The sequence below is a fragment of the Podarcis bocagei genome (assembly GCF_964188305.1).
Source record: "Podarcis bocagei genome assembly, chromosome: 4".
Taxonomy (NCBI): Eukaryota; Metazoa; Chordata; class Lepidosauria; order Squamata; family Lacertidae; genus Podarcis; species Podarcis bocagei.
The window spans coordinates 27,693,196-27,717,300 of NC_138128.1; the positions used below are offsets into that span (position 1 = coordinate 27,693,196).

Consider the following 24,105-nt stretch of genomic DNA (forward strand, 5'->3'; position numbering starts at 1 on the left):
GGGCTTCCACTTGTGTCATGCAGCTTCTCCCATCTCCTTCCCCCATGCACCCCCCTCCAAATTGGCTCAGGGGAACCCACAGAATAGCACACAGGGAGAGGGGAAGGAGGTCATTCCACCTGGCAAGCTGATGGAACATTTGCTAATAACATGCCATAGAATTCCAACCATGGGAATCTGCCCTCAATATACCCTGCCTACCCACCCCATCTTTCCACACCACCAAGTCTAGCAAATGATCCTTCAACACAAACAAGGAAGGAAATTCATGTCTCAAGGATTGTTTTTTCTCATTTTAACTCTGTCACCCCCTGAGGAATTGAATTGTGTTTCAATTGGCTGTTGGATTGAATAACTCATTTCAGACTATACAAAGTGGTGGTAAGTGAACTAGTTTATTATCTGAACCCTACATGCTGCACTGGCTGGGTCCCGTAGCACAGGCTTCCTGCAGGATTTCCCTAGGGCAAGCATAGGGAACTTGTAGTTCCAAACCCCATCAGCTGCAGCCAACATTGCCGATAGACAATTAGAGTTGGAGTCCAACAATATCCAGAGGCCACAGATTCTTCATTCCTGCTCCAGACATCTTGAGTATGTGTTAGAATAACCCTTCCGAGTGGCCTATTGCGTAAAAGAACTGCAAACAGCGGTTGCACAAAAGAAATTTATGTTGTGCTGTAGGATTTCCAAAAAGTTTTCTAACTCCCCCTCATTTTGAGAAATACTGTGTGTGCATTGGTAAGATTAGAAAGCCCCTGATGTACTGTGACTTCAACTGAAAGATTATATTCATGCTCTTGAAGGAATTGCATAGTTGATAACATTGCAGAGGGGGGCGGGGAATGGCAGTGCAAATACAAGTGAACAAACCTTGGAACAGGCAGCGGGGTTTTCTGTGGAAATCTATGATTTGGAACCAAGAAACCTGGAACCAAAATGGAATTCTGTCTGCAGTTTTGTACAGTTCAGTCAAGTACATATATATTCAGAGAAGCAAGTTCAATGGGACTTACTTCATAGTGAGTGTGTTTAGGATTGTAGCATCCATAGCTGTATATTTCATGTCTCCACAAGGGTGCCATGAAAACAAACATGGACTATGTTATCTTTTCATAATAGCTGGTCAGATGTAACATTTGTTTTTGTCAGTCATCCCAAAGAGCAAGCAAACTGAAGTGGGGAGAAATGATCATGCTGTAAAATAAATATATTATTTTTTTCAGACAGGATTGTATGCAAAATCATGGAAATGCCATGTGAGTAAAACAACAAAAAGCAGTTCGTGTGTGTGACTTATTTGCTTTTGAGCTTGGAATATGCACATTCCTTGGTTTTGCTTGCATGAATGCCTCTTTGCTTCTGCTTCTGCCCTTATGTCCAGTCTGATGTAGGAGGGGGCTCAAGTCTCCAATTTAAGAGCAAGACTTAAAATAATGCTACAGAAGCAGGAATCTCTTCTGTTAGGTAGAGTTGGGAGAGAAATTTGATTCAGGTTACATTTGAAGGCAAAGTTACATAATTCTCACTTCCTGAAATAACATACAAAACCAAGATACAGCAGACGTTTGAAATTCACACTTATCTGAATTCTGCAATGCAATTCTCCAGCCGAGTAATGTGTAAAATATGTATATTAACTAGAGTAAAGTGTGGGTTTAAATATGTATATTTAAGGGCAAAAACCATACAAAAATGCATTATATTAGGAAAATAGGAGGCTGCAGCGGATTGAAAATGCTGCAGATAGGCTGTCAGTGGGACAGTCTATGTATTGGCAACATATAAATCCGGTGCTGAAAAGTCTGCACTGACTGATGAACCTGGTGGTAATAATAATAATAATAATAATAATAATAATAATAATAATAATAATAATCCGCCCATCTGCCTGGGCTTCCCCAGCCACTGGGCGGCTTCTAACAAAAGATTAAAAATACATTAAAACATCAGTCATTAAAAACTTCCCTGCCTTCAGATGTTTTTTAAAAGTCAGATAGTTGTTTATTTCTTTAACATCTGATGGGAGGGTGTTCCACAGGGTGGGCGCCCCTACCAAGAAGGCCCTCGATCCGGTTCCCTGTAACTTCACTCTCACAGTGAGGGAACTGCCAGAAGGCTCTCAGAGCTGGACCTCAGTGTCCAGGCTGAATGATGGGTGTGAAGATGCTCTTTTCGGTATACTGGGCCAAGGCTGTTTAGGCATTAAAGGTCAGCAACACTTTGAATTGTGCTTGGAAACGTACTGGAAGCCAGTGTAGATCTTTCTTTGTGGTCTCGGCGGCTGCTCCCATTCACCAGTCTAGCTGCCGCATTCTGGATTAGTTGTAGTTTCTGGGTCACCTTCAAAGGTAGCCCCACGTAGAGTGCATTGCAGTAGTCCAAGCAGGAGATAACTAGAGCATGCACCACTCTGGCAAGACAGTCTGCGGGCACGTAGGGTCTCAGCCTGCGTACCAGATGGAGCTGATAAACAGCTGCGCTGGACACAGAATTGACCTGCACCTCCATGGACAGCTGTGAGTCCAGAATGACTCCCAGGCTGCGCACCTGGTCCTTCAGAGGCACAGTGACCCCATTCAGGATCAGGGAGTCCTCCACACCTGCCTGTCCCCTGTCCCCCAAGAACAGTACTTCTGTCTTGTCAGGATTCAACCTCAATCCATTAGCCACCATCCATCCTCCAACTGCCTCCAGGCACCCAATGGCATTGAGGTCAAAGGAAATGAAACTCAGAAGTTGCAGATTGACAACTTTTGGTGTTTTGCATCCCTCTTGACCTCACAACCTACGTTTTTCTCTCTCTACAACCAGCTGACTTCCAAATTAAAATGGCAATGTGTTTATTAATATTTTAAAGAAATGATTTTATAAAATGCTTATAAACATTTATAAATGTTTTTAGAAATGGTAAACCTAACACATTTTAATATAAATATTGCAACAAACTAGCATTTCTAAAAAGGCTAAAATAGGGGTGTAAGGATCCCTAGCGATTGGCAATTGAATTTTGATCCATAATCTTTTGTCCTCACCTCTCTCATGTATTTATTTATTTTATTTTTATTTATGAAATTTGTATTCCTCCACAGATCTCAGGGCACTTCACATAAAAAAAATACACAATACAAAACACAAAATGCATAATTAAAACAAAAACAAACCAATAACCCACTCCCAAAAGCATTAACAGGCTTCAAGATGTTTCACATGCACAGTGTGTAGGTATGGATAATGGAGATGCAGGGCACAAGTGTAATAATAATAATAATAATAATAATAATAATAATAATAATAATAATAATAATAATAATTTATTATTTATACCCCGCCCATCTGGCTCAGTTTCCCCAGCCACTCTGGGCGGCTCCCAATCAAGTGTTAAAAACAGTACAGCGTTACATATTAAAAACTTCCCTGAACAGGGCTGCCTTAAGATGTCTTCTGAATGCCAGGTAGTTGGTTATCTCTTTGACATCTGATGGGAGGGCGTTCCACAGGGCGGGTGCCACTGCTGAGAAGGCCCTCTGTCTGGTTCCCTGTAGCCTCACTTCTCGCAATGAGGGAACCACCAGAAGGCTGGATCTCAGTGTCTGTGCTGAACGATGGGGGTGGAGACACTCCTTCAGGTATACAGGACCGAAGCCGTTTAGGGCTTTAAAGGTCAGCACCAACACTTTGAATTGTGCTCAGAAATGTACTGGGAGCCAATGCAGTAACGCACCATACACCTGACTGTCTTTCTCTTCTTCCAGCAAAAGAATCTGAGCCTACCCCACCACCTCCACAATATCCAGGCCCAGGATATCCACCTGGCCAAGCCCAATATGGATATCCTCCAAATGCACCTGGACCTGCAGTCCCAGGTAAGCAGTTGGGTCTATGCAGGCTTTCTTAGTTTGCTTACAAAATGATGTTTAGATAGGTGAAATATTCAGAATGTGACTGTTTGACTATTCATTTAAATCTTCATTTATTACATTTGTATCCTGCCTTTCCTCCAAGATCCACCTCCGGCCCATATTCCCCCCCCCCCAATAAAACCAAAAAGTTAGTCTAAGCTTACTGGCTTCCTGGGGATTTGAAAGTCTGTTTGCTATCCTTAATCACAACTCAGTTGCTGTTATCTGTTCAGAATTTTGTAGTACAATGTTAAGGCACACAGCATAAAACTTGAGTTGTTGCATCACCACATCGCACAGTAAGCCAAAAACCATGGTTTACTGTGTGAGGGTGAACACCCACTGTGGATGATGGAAGTGCCACCGCTGGGAGAAACAGACCATGAACCTTGGTTTAGTGCCGTGTCCATGGCAGGGATTGTGGTTTGTTTTGCCACTAACAAAGCACAACTCGTAGCCAAAGTTTGTTTTTGGCTTGCACATGATAGCTTGCTTCCTCCCAACGTGAGCAGGGAGAAGTGGGCGGCAAAGAAACTTTTGCTTGAAGTTAAATTATGTTTTGACCTGGAATTCAGGTGAATTGAAACCGGAGAGCGCATTGTCCCCATATCCCTTACAGGCCTCCAACACATCTATCAACAATGAGGTGGTGGAAATCGTTTGTATAAAGTAGTGTACAGTGTTTTGATTTTTCATTTTCCACCCCTGTGTGTATGGTGAATACTCTGTGCGCCCTCTAGTGGATTTTTCAGCCATTTATGACAAGTTCATGAAACCTTACGTTTGTGAAACCTTGCATTTGAAATGCATTTTCTTTCCTGTAACACAGCCAACTTAAAAAAGAAAAGAAAAAAAAGAAAAAAGAAAGGCTTGCGATCTTGACTGAGATTATTGCAGAATTTAATTGGAACATGATGAAGAATTAACACTGAATTTATTTTCAGTAGTTATAAATCACATTTGTGAAATTATCCAAAATGATTTGCCACAATGAAAGGAATCCACGATCAAATATAATACAGCAAGGCTGTAGTTTGGAGGTATAGTGACCCTTCCACCTTAATGAATGCCCTTATGGGCTCCTACTGATGGGTGAAAGCGAAGGGTTGTTGTTGAAACATACAGTACAACCACAAACCCTTCTGAAGCTGCTCAGTTTGCTTTCAGTTGTTTCTGATTTGCAGTGCATGTCGACTTGGAACCAAGTCCTATTGAATTCAGTGGATCTTCCTCCCAGGTAAATGGGAGTTAGGATTGCAGCTTTAGGGTCTTCAAGAATTCTAGAAGTTAAAATAATGTTTTAATTAGGTTTTGATCTTTCAAAACACTCCTGGATAACTTTCTTCAAATTTCCCAGGTCTGCCAGCAACTTACAGTGCTGTCCCGGTTCAGTATCAGCCTAATGTGCCTGTGATTTGGATGCCACCACCTCCTGCAATTCCAAAATGCCCTCCAGGATTGGAATATTTAAGCCAGGTATCTCCCTCCATTTATCCCTATGTCTCATCATTTACCAAGCACAGCAGTCTCCACAAATATGGTCACCACAGTTGCCATGGTGAACCCTGCCTTGATCCTGGCAATCATAATTGGGAAGCCACGCACAAGAACCAGCTGTGGTTTTTCCTTCTTTTCTTTTCTTTTCTTTTCTTTTCTTTTCTTTTCTTTTCTTTTCTTACCACCCAAACTTTCAAAATCACATTCTCTTGATTTGAGTAGATGGATAGCTGTCTACCATCTCCCTCCCCCACTCTCTGGCAATAAAAATAAAATAAATGATAAAAAGAATAATTAGCTGTTTTCTGCCCTTTCATACCATTCAAAAGGAGCTGCATTGCTTTGCCTTCCTCATTGAGGAGGAGCTGGCTAATGCAGAAGTTTGGCTTCACCCCTGGAGGCTTACTCCATTGTCTCTCGAGACAGATGACTATCAACAGTGGATATAAGCACCTTTAAGCAAGTGTGCAGAAAACAAAAATGGTGGCAGTGTAAATGACCATAGGTAAAGGTAAAGGTACCCCTGCCCGTACGGGCCAGTCGTGACCGACTCTGGGGTTGCGTCCTCATCTCGCTTAAGAGGCCAGGAGCCAGCGCTGTCCGAAGACACTTCCGGGTCACGTGGCCAGCATGACGAAGCTGCTCTGGCGAGCCAGCACCAGCGCAGTGCATGGAAACGCTGTTACCTTCCCGCTATAAAGCGGTACCTATTTATCTACTTGCACTTAAGGGTGCTTTCAAACTGCTAGGTGGGCAGGAGCTGGGACTGAATGACGGGCGCTCACTCCGCCGCGGGGATTCGAACCGCCGACCATACGATCAGCAAGTCCTAGGCACTGAGGTTTTACCCACAGCGCCACCCGCGTCCCGTAAATGACCATAAATATTACCAAAAATGTACAACGTTACATTAAAATAATTGCACCTATATAATCGTTTTGTAATGCATTTCTGTGTTAACATGTATGCTCTTGTCTTTTGCCTTTTATCTTTGCAACAGCTTGATCACCTATCAATTCAACAGCAGATTGAGCTCATGGAAAGTATGATCTTGCTATCTTACTTAAACTCTAATTGAGCATTGAGAGTGATTTTCAAATTGATGGCTGTGCTTTTTTTAAATCCAGGATGTTCCCATGGGTGGCAAATTAATATATATCTATTAGTAAAGCTATGCATTAGCCACCTTCCCTATATTAGAGGTGGTGTGTGATAAACAACAACTCAGAATAAAACAAATTGGGAAAAACAGCAAAAATGGGATGGGGTGAAACAGCACGCTTGTAAAAGCAAATTAGCCAGCTGACCCAAAGATCAAAAATAATAATAAATAGTAGTAGTAAAAAAAAATGCACTGTGCAAAAAAGACTAAGAATCTAAGTGAGAGCATTCTTTTCCTTTCTTCCCTTATTTGTACAAACTGATTTTCACATCCTGAAACATGACTGCATGTAATGTTAATGACATGATGAGCAATCACATTGTACCTTAAAAAACATTAAGGACCAGGTTGTTACCTAGACATGAGTGGAGTGGAGGCTTCATCTTTTCTCTAGGCCCATTTCATTTGAAATCATGCCCCACCCTGCAGCAGTTAACATTAGGGGAAAAGTTCTCATTGGCACCAAGAGGAACTTTCCTCCAGTGCTAATTACTGTCCATGAAAGTGTTAGATTTTGTGGAAACAGCAGCTGGAGAGGCAGGTTTAAACATCTCCGCCTGCTGAAATCTTTAACCATCCCCTCTGAACCTAGTATATTAACATTTACAAATACATGTTGCTAATCATGTCCTTAATGTCACCTGTAGTGAGGCCTGGCAGCCTCACTGTGGCACTTGCTCAACTGGTTCAGTGCATAGCTGTCAACTTACAGATTTGAAAATAAGGGTCCAGCAGCCTCGAAAATAAGGGATCAGCAGCCAAAATAAGGGATTTTCCGAACACAGGTATGTTCAACTTCTGAGCCCCTCAGAGCCAAAGGCAGAAAGCCCAGCCAGCAGCCAAACGAAGCCTCAAGCGGTGGTTCCCACAGCGCAGCAACCCGGCAAAAGGGATGCAGCAAGGAAAACCACCGTCACCTCTCCACTGGGAAGCGTTGAGCAAAGGCAATGCAGCCGATTTGATCGGCACAAGGCATGCAAGCTCCACCCCCCCAGTCGTTCTTAGACTGCTTATTGGGTGAGCAAAGCAGCCAAGCAACACAGTTGGAGCCTCCCTCCTCCCTGGCCGGCAGGCAGGGAGGGAGAGGAACTACTTCCTTTGAAACCCGGGAAATTTAAGGGACAGCAGCAGGACACAGCGCTGGGATAAGGGACTTTCCCACCAAATAAGGGACGGTTGACAGCTATGGTTCAGTATTTGGACAGACAATAAGGCAGCATAATACCTACATGTTGTCTTATTTTACTAGACAGGCAAGAAGCTGAATATTCTTCTAAGGCATGGGTAGCCAAACTAAGGCCCGCGGGCCAGATCCGGCCCAATCACCTTCTAAATCTGGCAAGCAGACGGTCCGGGAATCAGCATGTTTTTACATGAGTAGAATGTGTCCTTTTATTTAAAACACGTCTCTGAGTTATTTGTGGGGCATAGGAATTCATTCATATTTTTTTCCAAAATACCTGTATAGTCCAGCCCCCCACAAGGTCTGAGGGATAGTGGACTGGCCCCCTGCTGAAAAAGTTTGCTGACCCCTGTTCTAAGGCTTTAGTACTGTAGATCTGAGGCTAAAGTTGATGGCTCTAATTTGTCTTCATAATGTTCATGACAAGCATTTGGATCAACTATGTAAGCACTCAAACTGATGTTGCTTCCTTTTCAGTGATAAGTGGCTTTGAAACTTGCAACAGATATGAAGTCAGAAACTCTGTGGGGCAGATGGTGTATTTTGCAGCTGAGGAAAATGACGACTACACCCTGAATTGTTATGGGGCACTACGCCCCTTCACCATTAAGTTCTATGACAGTGCAACCCAGCCAATCATGCAGCTGACAAGAGATTTCCAGTGTTCCATTTGCTGCTGTCCTTGTATTTGCTGCTTGCAAGAGGTAAACTTGCACTTTTCCTAGGAGCCCATCTTCTGACTTTCTTCCTCTAATTAGGCTTTCCAACTTTCAAGATGATAACTCTTTAGGGATACCTACTTATTAATTCTCAAGATTTCTTTGTGGCTCTTTTCAGGTGGCTCCCATCATTTCAGTTCATATTTTTAATTGCAGAGATTCATTTCATTAAAATTATGAAACTTTCCATTATAGTAGCGACAGGGACCTTTCTTTTTCTGAAGCGACAGTGACAATTTTAAGTCTCTCTCTCTCTCTACCATTAGCAAGAGTTTGTGCGTTTATTTTAGACCTCTTCAGGCTTATGTCTCTGCAAATACCCATTTATGCCAGCATATACCTTTACATCTCTTTCCCCAAGAAAATACATACCATGTATGTGAGGACACACTATACCTTTGGTTAACCTATTTCCCCCCATGTATTTTCATCTTGGGCATGCTCCAGCTTGTATTATAAACCTTGTATTATAAATTCTTATTTGTGTATTTCTGCACTAGACAAAAGTGCAAGGTCCTGTTCTTACTGTGCTGTTTTTCCTTTGAAGCTTGAAGTTCAGGCCCCACTGGGCACAGTCATTGGTTATGTTAAACAGAAGTGGCATCCCTTTCTCCCTAAATTTGTTCTTCAAAACGAGGCCAGAGAAAGCGTACTTAAAATGACTGGGCCATGTGTGCCATGCCGCTGTTTCCAGGATATTCATTTCGAGGTAAGTCAATCCTTAAAAAGCTAAATTCCTAGGTTTCCCTGCCAGATCATTGTTATTGAGGTATATTGTATCAGAATGCTAATTGCATTCATGATTGGGGCATTGAATTTACTCATAGGAGCAGGTGTTAGCATCTCAGGGCTAGGGGTGTTGGACAATTCTGTCCAAAGCGTTTTGTTGAAGGTCAGGAATGGAAATCATAAAAGCAAATATGATGGGCATTTCATAGAATCTCTTTTTCATAGAATCATAGAATGATAGAGTTGGAAGAGACCACAAGGGCCATCGAGTCCAACCCCCTGCCAAGCAGGAAACACCATCAGAGCACCATCAGAGCATTTGCTGTCTGCAAACGTTGTGCACACAGCAGATATTTTCTATTTGTTTTTGATATTTCCCTTCCATTGAAATGCATTGAGGCTGATCACATAATTAATTAAGTATGTTAATTTTGCTCACCGTGGGATAGCAAGACGAACTGTGTAGGTTTTAGTGGAAGCCAAACTGTATTGGAATGGGGAAGGCGCTGATAGTAACATATACAGTACAGAGCAGAATTGGCTGCTTCCTTGCATCCCCATACTCTGCTTTGTTCCAGTCTGGCAAGTGTGTTGTGTTGGGGGGACCTTGCATCAGGTCCTGCACCAGGCCTGGGTTGTGGCAGGGCTGTGGATGGAAGGAACATGTGATTTTGGGGGCAATCCTAAAGCAAGAACAATAAATTCTATAGCCACTTAGAAGCATCAGACTGCTGAACCCTTGCAAGCACAACATAAGGTTGAGCAAAAACCTGTACACAGGAACATAGGAAGCTGACTTATATTGAGTGGGAACATGGATCCATTTAGCTTAAGTAATGTCTGGACTGACTGTCTAGGGTTTCAGGCAGACTCTTCCAGCAACAGCAACAATTTTTTTGTACCCCGCCCATCTGACTGGGTTGCCCCAGCCACACTGGGCGGCTTCCAACAGAATATAAAAATACAGTGAAACATCAGATATTACAAGCTTCCTGAGTGCCACTACCGAGAAGATCCTCTGCCTGGTTCCCTGTAGCTTCAGTTCTTGCAATAAGGGAACTCCCAAAAGGCTCTCGGAGCTGAATCTCTGTCCGGGCTGAATGATGGGGGTAGAGATGCTCCTTCAGGTATACAAGGCCAAGGCCATTTAGGGCTTTAAATCTCAGCACCAACACTTTGAATAGTGCTCAGAAACGTACTGGAAGCCAGTGAAGATCCTTTAGGGCCAGTGTTATATGGTCCCGGCGGCTGCTGCCAGTCACCAGTCTAGCTGCAAAAAAGAGATAACCAGAGCATGTACCACTTCAGTGAGACAGTGCTCAGGCAGGCAGGGTCTCATCTTATGTACCAGTGGAGCTGGTAGACAGACGGCTTGGACACAGAATTGACATGTGATCCCAAGGCTGCACACCTGGTTCTTTAGTGGGACAGTTACCCCATTCAGGACCAGGGAGTCTCCACACCTGCTCACCCCCTGTCACCCAGAAACAATACTTCTGCCTTGTTGAGATGCAGCCTCAATCTGCTTACCTACCTGGAAATGCTGGGGAGTGAATCTGCAAAGCAAAAGCTCTTCCGCTAAACTACAGGCTTACGCCTGTGATATGCTGGCAGAGAAACTGCAAGGGGACAGATGAGGGTGGGATTAATCCTAAGTATGGGAAGCTAATGTGAAGTATGCCAACTTAAATTAAACCAGCATAAGGTACACCGGTTCCAAACTCCATTTGGGAGCAGGGTTACTGCTGGCTAAACCAGCCTAATCCTGGCAGAGGGAAAACAATCCTTTAACAAAGGTTTGGAGTTACACCATTTTTTGCTGGCTTAACTTATGCCGAATTTACCAGGTCATGTGGCTTGAGCTGAATAGGCTTAGGATCCAGCCCGAGGTTCCCCCCGCCCCGGTCTCACCCCTGGAATTCCCTGCTTTCAAGGCTTACGCCACCTTAAGATCTGCCATGCTCAGCTCAGGCTGGCTAGGGGTGTTCCAGCTGAGGGAGTTTCACCAGTGTAGATCAGCTTGAACCAGGAACCTCATGGCTCAGCCAGAGATCCACTGGACCCTTTTAAATGACTATAGCATTTATTGTTATTAAGAAGTGTAATTTTTAATTGATGTTGAAGTTGATGTATATTTATTGATAGGTTATGTCTGATGATGAACTATCTATACTTAGGACCATTTCATAATTTTAATTGTTAGTACTGTGCCTTATTTTGTGCTTTATGTTGTACTGTGTGCTTATTTTATTGAATGCACTGTATAAATGTAGTTAAATGAAAACAAAAAAACACCTTGCAAATAAAATATTTTTTTCTGTTCATATTAAAAACCAGGTGAAGACACTGGACGGGAAGTCTACAGTCGGAACAATCAATAGGAAGTGGACAGGCATGGCAAGAGAGGCTGCCACAGATGCAAGCAACTTTGATGTCCAATTCCCCATGGACCTTGATATCAAAATGAAAGCAATCACCATGGGGGCCTGCATGCTTCTGGTAAGCCTTATACTGTACCTCAGACTCTATAGTATGATATTAAGGTCCATTGCACTGGAGCATTGGTTCAAGGGAACTGGCGCAAGGACCTTTATTTTAATGTTACACCACTCTTCCTCACAATTGGATGCCCAGGGCCACGTGCAACAGAATTAAACTGTCATCATAAAGGAAATTATTTACTAAATTCCTAATACCAAACAAGAATCCAGTTTGTTTGGTGTTAGGAGTATAGTAAATTATTTCCTTTACACTGATGGTTTAATTCATTTAAAATGAAGAAGCTACCGTCTAAGACTGCAGCCCCACTCTGCAGTATAAGCAAACTTATAATGGAGAAGAGGGCTATTGATGGTTTTAGCCATGGTGGCTATTCTGCCGTTGGAGGCAGCAATGATTCTGAATACCAGTTGCTGAAAACCATGGGAGGGAAGAGTGCTTGTGTGTTTGAATCTTGATTGTGGGTTTCTCACAGGCATCTGGCTGGCCGCTGTGAGAACAGGATGCTGGACTAGATGGGTCACTGGCCTGATCCAGCAGTCTCTTCTTATAAACAGTGCTATACTTCACAGCAGAGAAGATAAGGAGATGATATTGGATGGATGGAGAATGCAGCATAAGTGGGCAAAGTAGACAGTGTGCTGAAGAAGAAGTATGTGCTGGTCCCATGGGCTAACCGTGAGGCAAGATCCGAGTCCAGTCCGAGGTCGAGGGTACAGTATGGAAGCAGTCCGTCAAAGCTGAAGCTGGGTCCAAGGCAGGGGGTGAGGTCAGGAGATCCAGCAGGACAGGGTTCAGGCAGGAACTGGCTACCAACAATGTTGCTCCTGCAACTTGGGACTGGGGTTGGCTGGCTTTTATCTGCCCCGAGGCATAGGGCGGCCCCAGTCCACAGGTGACTCGCCTCTCCTGGCCTGGAGGCGAGCACTCCTCCTGCGGGAACTTAGTTCCCTCTGCCTCTCTTCCCTGAGCCTCTGCAGCTCAGGAGAGGCTGGAGGGTTACTGGACCCAGAGGCAACCTCACCTTCCCCTGACGGGTCTGAGAGTGGAGCACCTGCAGGCAATGGGTCCTCCATCACCTCAAGAGCCAGAGCAGACTCAGCTGATGCCTTCACCTGAGGATCCAGCACAGGTGAGGACCCTTCAGGCTCAAGCCTCAGCCCCAGCTCAGCTGATTCCGGAGGCGGGGTCTCCTGTGCAGGCTGGGATCCCTCAGGTTCAGCCTCCGAGTTTGAATCCCAGGCCATCACAAAGTAGTTGAGAAAATGGATAATATAGACATTCCATTTCCGCTTGGATGTTGCTGAGACAGTGGGCCTATTCAGCTACAACCTCTTCATTTTCATCAGATGATTGCAACAATATCAAGTTTTTCATTCTTCTTACCTTTGAGGCCAGGCCATATTTTCTTTAGCCAGCAACAATTCTTCAAGTGTACAGTGGTACCTCGGGTTACAGATGCTTCAAGTTACATAAGCTTCAGGTTACAGACTCCACTAGCCCAGAAATAGTACCTTGGGTTAAGAACTTTGCTTCAGGATGAGAACAGAAATTGCGCGGTGGCAGCAACGGGAGGCCCTATTAGCTAAAGTGGTACCTCAGGTTAAGAACAGTTTCAGGTTAAGAACCAACCTCCGGAACGAATTAAGTTCTTAACCCGAGGTACCACTGTATACTAAAAATTGAAATCTTAAGGAGAAAGTGACAAGGGCATTTATGAAGGGCAGGCAGGCAGACTATTATTGCAAAGTTTCGTGATTCTCAAGGGTAGAGAACCACCCACCATTATTTCTCCCAGCTACAGTGGTTTCAACTCCTAAAATTTCTGTCCAGAACATTTTCTTCTCCAACAATACAAATGGCAGAAAGGATTCTTTCAGTCATCAAAATTCAGTTGCTTTGGATGATTTGCTCTGACAAGTAAAGGAAAGCTTCTTTGCTCTAGAATTCTTTGCAGTCCATACTTATTCATAACTGCGCTTCTTGGATCTCCATACCTGCCAATTCCTTGGGTATTATACCAAGGGCATGAACTAAATGGTAATCTATTTCTGACAGAAGACAGAGAGGCTGGTACTAATAGGATAATGATGTGAGGAAGAAGGTGGCTTCTTGCAAGCAAGCTTCATGTGGAAGGAATTGCAGCTCAGTCGTAGCAGCAAAATTCATTGCTTATTCTGAGGTAGCTTAAGCTGTACACGAGGTCACATTGCCAGCTGCTATTACTGGAAGATAACTGGTCAAAACATGCATTGAATCCAGAGCTGTAGATATATGTGGAAAGAAAGCAGAGTAGCATTACTATGATTGTTTTATTTATTTGTCCCTTAATACAGTTCCAGGCAATGCAAAAACATAGAGTTTAAAGCATACCAATTACCAAGACACTTAACAAAGCAGCAACAGCAACTTTAAAAACTCCAGCTGTATATTTTAGTTTAGTTTTTTACTTACTCCTAAAGAATTTATAAACTGCTTATTATTATAAAAACCTCTCTGGGTTATAGTAACCCATCAGAATTCACCAAATGCCTAGGGTAAGTATTAACCTGGAATTGAAAATATGTTGAGGCCACCCTCACTGTGCAGAGCCTTCCATAGCTGGAAAAGAGGCCTTGGGGGAATGAATGTAGGGTCCAGGTAGCTTCGTGCTGGGAGAGATGCTGTGTCATGTATTTGGGCCTCAAGCCATATAGGGCTTTATAGGGCAATACTTTGAACTGGGCTCAGCCACTGCAGCTGTGGCAGAACCATAGTTATGTTGCTAGATTACTTTATTCTTTTTGTGTGATTAATGGATTTTATAACTGTGTTGAGAGATTAAGAACAGCCCACCCATCAGGTCCCATGCTGTCCCGACTGAGCTACTCCTGACTTAGCAGCGAAGAAGCATCCACCCACAAAGTACGAACTTCCAAGCTTGGAAACATTACCTCAACCCTCAAACGATAAATTGCTTATGGCCTCATGGAGTTGCATTCAAGATACGAAGGAACCAGACCTAGGGACATGTGCTGCTACTGGATGCAAGTCCTTGGATTTAAAGCAAAATAAAAACAAGCTGGACATAACAAGCTTGACCTGTGCCCAAGTCTTGCACACACGTTCAATCGCAATGAGCCATACTTTAGCGCAGAGATCAAAAAGGTGTGACTTTCCAGATGTTGTTGAACTAGAACGCCCACCATCCTTGAACATTAGATCTACTGGTTGGGGGTCCTGGGAGTTGTAGCTCAGACACATCTAGAGGCTTACATGTTCCTTAATCTTGCTTGACATATTTTCTCCAGTAGTTCCATTTAAATAATTGTGTGATAGCTGTTGTAAAATATAAAGTAAATTATGGATTTGATTCCAGAATTCATGTAATTGATAGTTATTTTTTCTACTACATAGGATTTCATGTTTTTCGAACGTACGGGAAAGAGAAACCGTGATGACTGATACATCATCGTGCTGGGGTGCATCATGGGATACATCGACGTTAGTTCAGGCCAATTTTGCAACGAGAATATGAGTGTGATGTCCAAAATTGTGTTCTCCCATAACTTTACTAAAACAAGTTACCAATCCAACTTGTAAAAGGGATTTTAGTTTTTAATTTTGTTTTCCATTTAAAGTAGAAGTAGTAATAATATTTTTTTTAATCATTTATACCCCGCCCATCTGGCTGGGTTTCCCCAGCCACTCTGGGCAGCTCCCAACAGAATATTAAAAACACGATAAAACATCAAACATTAAAAACTTCCCTAAACAGGGCTGCCTTCAGATGTCTTCTAAAACTCAGATAGTTGCTTATTTCCTTGACATCTGATGGAAGGGCGTTCTACAGGGCGGGTGCCACTACTGAGAAGACCCTTTGCCTGGTTCTGTGGCAACCTCATTTCTCGCAGTGAGGGAACCACCAGAAGGCCCTTTGGAGCTGAATGATGCGGGTGGAGATTTTATGACTGTGTTGAGAGCGTAAGAACAGTCCGCCAATGACCCATCAAGTCCACAGTCCTGTTCTCACAGTGGCCAACCCGGATGCCTATGGGAAACCAGCAAGCAGGATTCAATCCCTCTGCCACCCTGTGGTTTCCAGTAGCCATCGCAGCCGCATGATGTCACTCTGCGGCATTATGTCTGATGAGTACTGAACGGTCAGTACTGTAGCTGGAGTGCCAGAAAAGATGGGCAGTCATGCCTAGTGATGTGTGTTAAAAAAATAATCCAGAATTTTAAAAAGAAAAGGACCTAATGCAAATTTGCACAGGATAATGCGCATTGTACAATTTTCAGTTTGCATTTTAATTTATTTTTTTTGATGCTTGGCCTAGTATCATAGAATCATAGAACTGCAGAGTTGGAAGGGACCAAGAGGATTATCTAACATGCTGCAAGGCAGGAATCTTTTGCCCAAAGTGGTGCTTGAACCCACGACCTTGAGATGAAGAGTCTGATGCTGTACTGACTGACCTACCCCTGACTTAGCATTTTTTATATAAAAGGAACAGTGAAAAAGCATCCACCCCCAAAGCATGGAAACTTCTAAGCATGGAAACATTTCCTCAACCCTCAAATGATAAATTGCTTACGGCCTCATGGAGTTGCATTCAAGATACAAAGGAACCAGACCTAGGGACATGGAGTTGCATTCAAGATACAAAGGAACCAGACCTAGGGACATGTGCTGCTACTGGATGCAAGTCCTTGGATTTAAAGCAAAATGAAAACAAGCTGGACATATTGTTGCCCGTGCCCAAGTCTTGCACACACGTTCCACCACAGTGGGTTCAGTGAGCCATACTTTAGTGCAGAGATCGAAAAGGTGTGACTTTCCAGATGTTGCTGAACTAGAACACCCATCATCCTCAAGCATGAGATCTTCTGGCTGGGACTCCTGGGAGTTGGAGCTCAGACACATCTAGAGGGTTACATGTTCCTTATTCTTGCTTGACATGTTTTCTCCAGTAGTTCCATTTAAATAATTGTGTGATAGCTGTTGTAAAATATAAAATAAATTATGGATTTGAGTCCAGAGTTCATATAATTAATAGTTCTTTTTTTCTACTACTTAGGATTTCATGTTTTTTGAACGTGCGGGAAACAGAAACCGTCAACGTCGTTCTGGGGTGCATCATGGAGCACACCATGGTGCTGGGGTGCATCATGGGATACATCATCATGCAGCAATGCATCATGGGATGCATCATCATGCAGGAATGCATCATGGGAGGCATCATCATGCAGGAATGCATCATGGGAGACATCGACGTTAGTTCAGGCCAATTTTGCAATGTGAAAATGGAAATATGAGTGTGAATTGCCAAAATTGTGTTCTCCCATATCTGTTTACTAAAATAAGTTACCTATCCAACTTGTAAAAGGGATTTTACTTTTTATTTTTGCTTTGCATTTAAAGTAGTAGTAGTAATAATACTTTTAAAAATCATTTATACCCTGCCAATCTGACTGGGTTGCCATAGTAGCTTATTTTGGTAATTTGCAACTACCGCTGTAATCTTCATACCCTATAAACTATAATATTCCCTCTAGGTAACTCAAAATATTGCCAAAAAAATTTGCACTGCTTTAAAATACTATTTTGATTCAGCTAATAAATCACTGTATAAATATAAGTATTAATTATAAATAATAGTTAAAGTACTGCACATCCTTTCCAGATCACCAACAGACTTAGTAGCAAAGCAGCAGAAATCCAACCCTTTATTCACTGCTGCAGTTGAAAAGCCTAGAAGGTGAGCAAATTACTGCTCTCCAAGTGCCTTTTAAGGATTGTATTCTATATGATGGTCCTAATGTCTGCCTTTTTTATATTTTATACTGCAAGTGTAACAAAAAGAAAGATGTTTGCTATGATTTTGTACTGCATTATTTCGCACTGTATTGTTGTGCAACTGTTTTGTTCAGTTGTATATTTTTGGGAAGCTACATTGAGCATGTCAATGGCAGTGGCGTAGCATGGGGGGTGCAGGGGGGGCAGCCGCACCAGGCGCAACATCTGGGGGTTAGGGTTAGGGGGCGCAAATCCACAGGTTAGGGGGCGCAAATCCATGGGTTAGGGGGCGCAAATTACTTGCCTTGCCCCGGGTGCTGACAACCCACGCTACGCCACTGGTCAATGGTAACACAGCTATCTAACCTACGAAATCACTAAATAACGTAATTGACAATGAAGCTGAGTAGTGCCATGACTGTGCACTCAGTGTAGGACTGTGTGCGCAAAACTGGCTTAAAACACAACCAGCTTGTTCTTTTTCTCAATATGGATTAAACTGGCTCGAGGGGAAATGAATCAAGACACAGTATTTCCTAAGAAACGACAGGGCAAATACATATGGATTGTACACTACCAAAAGACAGTGTGGGACTGTCTGAGAGTCCCCTTGAAACAACTCTTTGGAATTCTCTTTTTATGTTGGCTGTTTGATAATTGTAATTTTTTTAAATCTGAAAAACTAAATAAATTTTTGTTTTAAAAAAGAAACAGCTCCATGGTGCTCTTTGTCGAGGCTGCCTGCCTTTCTGCCTTCTCACCTAACACCCCACTCCCTGACAGCTCTGGATCACTCCAGGCAGCCCAACCTGGGGTGACCGGGGGCTGTTGTGACCCAACCTGGTAGAAGCCTGAATCTGCTTCAGTTTGTGATTCAAGCTTTGGCCAAATCTTGGGCATGGCCCTACTAGTTTCCTGTCAAATTTGGTCCAATCATTTCAGTTTTGAAAGGTTTAGCGGCCCATCCTCTTGATTCAGAATAGTGTCTGATGGTATCCAAAACCATCACCTCAGGGATTTTCCTGCGAAATTGAGTGACCATAATATTGAAAGTTGTCCAATTCAGGGCAGTGACAGTTCACCAACTTGAATCGAAATGGCATTTGATGGTTTCCAAACAGAGAGCAAAAGCTACTTCTCTTAATCAGTCATACCAACCACAGTGATGGTATCTACAGAAGTGTCCTAACTAGTGCAGTTTGGAATGTTTTGGTCCACCATCTCGATTCAAAATGATGTCCAATGGTATCCAAACCAGCTTCTCCATCTCAGGAACTGTCATGCCAAGTTTTATGCCAATAGGCATCCAAATGCATAGAAAACAGATGGACAAATGCCACTTTCCAACATATATAGCAGAAGATTATGAAGAAAGCATACCTCACGAGTAACGTTGTGTTTCCCTTATTTTGAAGGACATATTGCTTTTTTTGTGTGGGGGTGGGACTTCTTAAGCGCACTGAGGTTTAAAACAATGTCAGAAACACAGGAGATCTTTCCCTTATCTGCCAGGCAACAACAACACAGCTCAGTCTATTTCCCTGTTCATAAATCCGGGCTTTTGAAAATATTACAAGATTTTCAGCTTAGAATGTGTTATTTAATTCCTTCTGATTTAGATAAAACTATTACATAAAACATTCATAGTACGAGATTCCCAGATGGTTCTCTCTCTCTCTCTCTCTCTCTCTCTCAAAGTCAGCTGTGCTATTGCTATAAATTCTTGCTGCATATAGGCCAACATTATATACTTATTTAAACCTTAATATCTCTCTATAGGACCTGAAAATAAACTTGACTGATCCGATATATTCCTGAAGTGTTTGCCAAAACCAAACAACCTAATACAACTACGGTAAATAAAGGTCCATTTGTTCAGACAGCTTAGTATGGGCTGACAGCAGCTGCTGTTTGCGAATTCATAAATCATCTCCAATACAACAGAAGATCGTTTTAAAGCCAATTGAAACATTCATACAGGTAGGATGTACACCACACCTGCATGCCTTGTGACCTATTAAAATATCATAGTCCTTCGCTCATACATTGTGGCCTTGGTTACAGGTACCATAAATGGTTTATGGTCTAAGAGGCAAATGCTTTGTATGTTTCAAGCAAACCTATTATTATTATTATTATTATTATTATTATTATTATTATTATTATTATTATTATTATTATCATTATCATTCAATGTGCAGAGAAACTATCCATAGTATGCCTCTGCAGTGAGCCTTGCTCCCCGGCCTAACACGGTCTATGCCCATCTGTTAGATCAGGCATAGGCAAACTCAGCTTTCCAGATGTTTTTGAGACAATTCCCATCATCCATGACCACTGGTCCTGTTAGCTAGGGATGATGGGAGTTGTAGTCCCAAAACATCTGGAGGGCTGAGTTTGCCTATGCCTATCTAGGGCCCATTAGTCATCCTCTTTATTAGGAGTGGTTATCTGCCTCTCCCCACATTTACTGATAGCACAAAGGCTACATTCACATGACAGTTCATTCTACTTTCCCAATGTTTCCCTGACGGTGAATTTCCACATATTGAGCTTTCACATGATGTAAAAGCCACTTCCAGAAATATAGAGGAATATAACATAAGTTTAGCATTCATTTCTGCATGATGTTCAAACCGAATTATTTTCTGGAAGCAAATAACACAGATATAAGTGCTAAAATTGTGCTATATTCCACTATATTTCATGTCATGTAAAAAATCAAGTGGAATGTAGAAATTAACAGGGGAACATCAGGGAATGGAATAAACTGCTGTGTAGCCTTAATCTTTCCACATCGATCCTTATGTAGCCCAAATGCCACCATCCACATGACAGAAGTGATGGCAAGCTTGGAAGAGCCCCCGAATTTGTAGAAGTATAAAAAGGTGACATATTTTTTTACTATGCATTTTGTGTTTTTATTTTGTAATTTTATATTGTGTAGTGTCCTGAGGTCTGTGGGTAAAGAGCAGTATACAAACTTAATATAACGATTATTATTTTCTTATTTATTAAATTTGTATACTGCCCTATACCTACAAGTCCCAGGGCAGTTCACAGCACAAAATCACAATATAAAAAACACAGAATACACAATCAAAACAGAAACAAGAGCAACCCAATACGCCTCCCCCCTCCTGTAACATTTTAAAAGGGCATCAGAAATCAAATCAGCTAAAGGATTGTGGTTAAACAGGAACGTTTCAGCCTGGTTAATTAGCAAAATTAACTTTACAAATTAAATATACAGTACTGGTAAGGAAGGATAATGAAGTGACAACAACACCCCCCCCCCAAAAAAAAAACTTCAATACTATTGTAGAAAACTTAATTCAGACATGGATTCAAATATACTTAAAACTCAAATGCTGTACTGCTTTACTATTCACCAAAGTGAACAACAGAGGGCAGTAACACCATAGTTTATTTCCATATGCATATACCTTTCCAGCTTCTTTGAACCACTGGCCTGTCCTTCCCCTCTCCTCACTGAGAGAGTTACAGAATCTGTGCTTTTTAACAAACAGGCTGTATTTCTGGAGTGGCATGATACGAAGAAGCGTTCTTCCCACTGGAGCAACAAAGTTAACATCTCTAGGTGCTGGAGCTCTTCGGAAACATTTAGAAACCTGTGCCCCAAACACTCAACTAAACAAATCAAATAGAATTCCACTGCAGTAGAGGGATTTTACAAATCAGACTGGCATAGTGGCAACAGTTGCCTCTGTTTACCTTTAAGGTACATAAGAAAACAGTGTGATAATTTTTTTTTTCCTTTAACAAATAGCAAACACTATGACAAAATCAATGAGAAACCTAGACAGCATCTTAAAAAGCAGAGACATCACCTTGCCGACAAAGGTCCGTATAGTTAAAGCTATGGTTTTCCCAGTAGTGATGTATGGAAGTGAGAGCTGGACCATAAAGAAGGCTGATCGTCAAAGAATTGACGCTTTTGAATTATGGTGCTGGAGGAGACTCTTGAGAGTTCCATGGACTGCAAGAAGATCAAACGTATCCATTCTTAAGGAAATCAGCCCTGAGTGCTCACTGGAAGGCCAGATCCTGAAGCTGAGGCTCCAGTACTTTGGCCACCTCATGAGAAGAGAAGACTCCCTGGAAAAGATCCTGATGTTGGGAAAGATGGAGGGCACAAGGAGAAGAGGACGACAGAGGACGAGATGGTTGGAGAGTGTTCTCAAAGCTACCAGCATTAGCTTGACCAAACTGCGGGAGGCAGTGCCTGGCGTGCTCTGGTCCATGGGGTCACGAAGAGTTGGACACAACTAAACGACTAAACAACAACAATGACAAAATAGTGCCAGCTTGCATCACAGCCACTGCGTTTCACAATGATGTGATAAAGCTGAAGCTTAGGAAACAGTGTTGTTTCCTAATTTCAACACTTCTTTTACATAATGCTCACAGCAGCTTACAGAAGTAGGCAGAACTTGAAAAAACCACAAACCCTTAGGCCAGGTTGTGGGTGAAGTTTCTATTAACCAGAGCCATTTCTCCACTCAACAACCCTGGCTGAGCTAAACTGCTGCTGGTTGCCACCAAAAGACTTATTCCAGCATCACTTGAATGGTGCTGACCAGAGCCAGATCTACACATTTTGCCACAGGGGGCAAAAAACTGCACTGCTGCCTGTCCCATTTGTTTGTTTGTTTCTGTGTGTGTATTTCTGTGCCTGGCAGAATCCCCAAGGATTTGCCTTACAGGGAGCTGGCTTCAGGCACCAGGCCTGTTGGCAAACCAACTCGCGCCATAAAGATGTCTGCAAATGTGATGTGAAGGCCGGCAGCATTAAACCCACTGTGTGGGATTCCCTATCAGCCCAAATGGGGCGTTCCAAGGGGGGGGGCAGGGCTGAGGCAGCCTGGGGGCCACTGAATCCTGAGTCTGCCCCGCAGTCATGGTCAGCCAGCGTTGTGTCTAATCTTACATTTTTATTCACAAGAGAGAAGAACCTTGAATTTCACATAGGTTTCTTTCTGGCCACAGTGAGAACTAGACTAGATGGTTCGTAGGTCTGATCCAGCAGGATACTTCATATGTTCTTATTTTTTGCTAAACCTCCAAAACATGGAAAAAGGGAGGGGGGGAGGACAGCATCAAAGCCTCAGAAGAATGAATATAGCCAGAAGTCATGGGGGAAGTGAATCCTTCCATTTCCAGCTCAGTTTTCCAAAAAATTCTCATCTATTTACTCTGTTAGTTTTAGTCTCAGCTGCTTTAATCGATTGACATATTCACTTTCTTCATATTTGCTGTCTTAAGGATTAATTGATGTAGTTTGTGGCACTCAGAGTGAGTTTTCCCTCCTTGTGGTGCTTGGTAATGTGTGGTCCAAAACCTCATTTTGAAATAAATAAATAAACCAACCAAACGCAGAACTTTCTGGCTATAGGCTCATGTGTGGTCTAAATTTTCGTAAAAGGGTATTAGGGCAGGGGAGGTTGTTCACTGTTATTCTAGAAGCTGTCAGAGCTCTGTTAAGCTTTGTGTGTTTTAGATATGTGGTTGTTGAAGCTGCAATCCTATATTCAGCTAATCTAAATCCCATTGGAGTAGGTTTCCACAAATGCAAGGATCCATCAATCTGATGCCCATAATCCATGTTTCATGGCCCACAAGGTACTTGATCCTTGGTGGCTGTTGTTTCTTTAAAAAAAACAAAACAAGAAAACACAGGAGGAGTTCAATTTCTAATGGGCTCCCATACAAAAATGGCTAGTAGGCTTTATGGTGTGGGGGTAAGGTGGGTGTAATAACAATTATTATTATTTATAGATACCCCACCTATCCGGCTAGGTTTCCCCAGCCACTCTGGGTGGCTTCCAACAAAAGATTAAAAATACATTAAAACATCAGTTATTAAAAACTTCCCTTCAGGGTTGCCTTCAAATAAATAAATTTGACATCTGAAGGGAGGGCGTTTCACAGGGTGGGTGCCACTACCGAGAAGGCCCTCTGCCTGGTTCTATGTTGCTTCGCTTCTCGCAGTGAGGGATCCACCAGAAGGCCCTCAGAGCTGAACTTCAGTGGGGCTGAACGATGGGGGGTGGAGATGCTCCTTCAGGTATACAGGACCGAGGCCGTTTAGGCTTTAAAGGTCAGTACCAACACTTTGAATTGTGCTTGGAAATGTACTGGGAGCCAACGTAGGTCCTTTTAAGCTGTACAGGCTTGAGTCGGAGACTGTACTAACTCCTAATTAGTTGTGTGGGTGGTTGTCTTCTCAGTGGTGACTCCTACCCAATGGAATTCTCTTTCAAAAGTTCTGTCTGCTCCAGTTTTAAAGAAGGCTTTAACTTATCTGTTTTATTTGCCCTTTAATTGGAATGTTTATTGTAAAGGCTGCTGCTGCACATTTTTTAAAATGGTATTTAAAAATAGATTATGCTCAACCTTGTTAAATCTTATTGATGGTTTCATACTTACTGTTCTGCATTATGGTTTCATACATGTTGTACACCACTGTGATATCTTTTTGATGAAGGGCTTTAAAATATTTTAAACAAATAAACAAAATGAGATTGGATTGGCTCCATCCTGCAACCTTCCTCCCACCATGCCCAAAATGATATGCCAACCAAAACAAAGCCATCCTTAAAAATAAAAATAAA

At 42.5% G+C, this 24,105-nt stretch overlaps 1 protein-coding gene across 4 annotated transcripts in view; it reads left to right on the top strand.

The window, feature by feature from the left end:
- Nucleotides 1-17,594, top strand: part of LOC308585061 (phospholipid scramblase 2-like) — a 61,910-nt gene extending 44,316 nt beyond the window's left edge. For 3 of the 4 annotated variants that reach the window (XM_081190583.1, XM_081190585.1, XM_081190584.1), the window contains exons 2-9: nucleotides 1,227-1,259; nucleotides 3,756-3,866; nucleotides 5,260-5,378; nucleotides 6,400-6,442; nucleotides 8,222-8,448; nucleotides 9,011-9,172; nucleotides 11,530-11,691; nucleotides 16,752-17,594. In XM_081190583.1, the coding sequence (XP_081046709.1) occupies nucleotides 1,247-1,259; nucleotides 3,756-3,866; nucleotides 5,260-5,378; nucleotides 6,400-6,442; nucleotides 8,222-8,448; nucleotides 9,011-9,172; nucleotides 11,530-11,691; nucleotides 16,752-16,952 (1,038 nt within the window). In that variant the 5' untranslated portion in view covers nucleotides 1,227-1,246 and the 3' untranslated portion in view covers nucleotides 16,953-17,594. Of the gene's footprint in view, nucleotides 1-1,226; nucleotides 1,260-3,755; nucleotides 3,867-5,259; nucleotides 5,379-6,399; nucleotides 6,443-8,221; nucleotides 8,449-9,010; nucleotides 9,173-11,529; nucleotides 11,692-15,087; nucleotides 15,175-16,751 lie in introns of all 4 variants that reach the window. The other variant, XM_081190586.1, reaches the window with a different exon arrangement.
- Nucleotides 17,595-24,105: the final 6,511 nt, after the last annotated feature.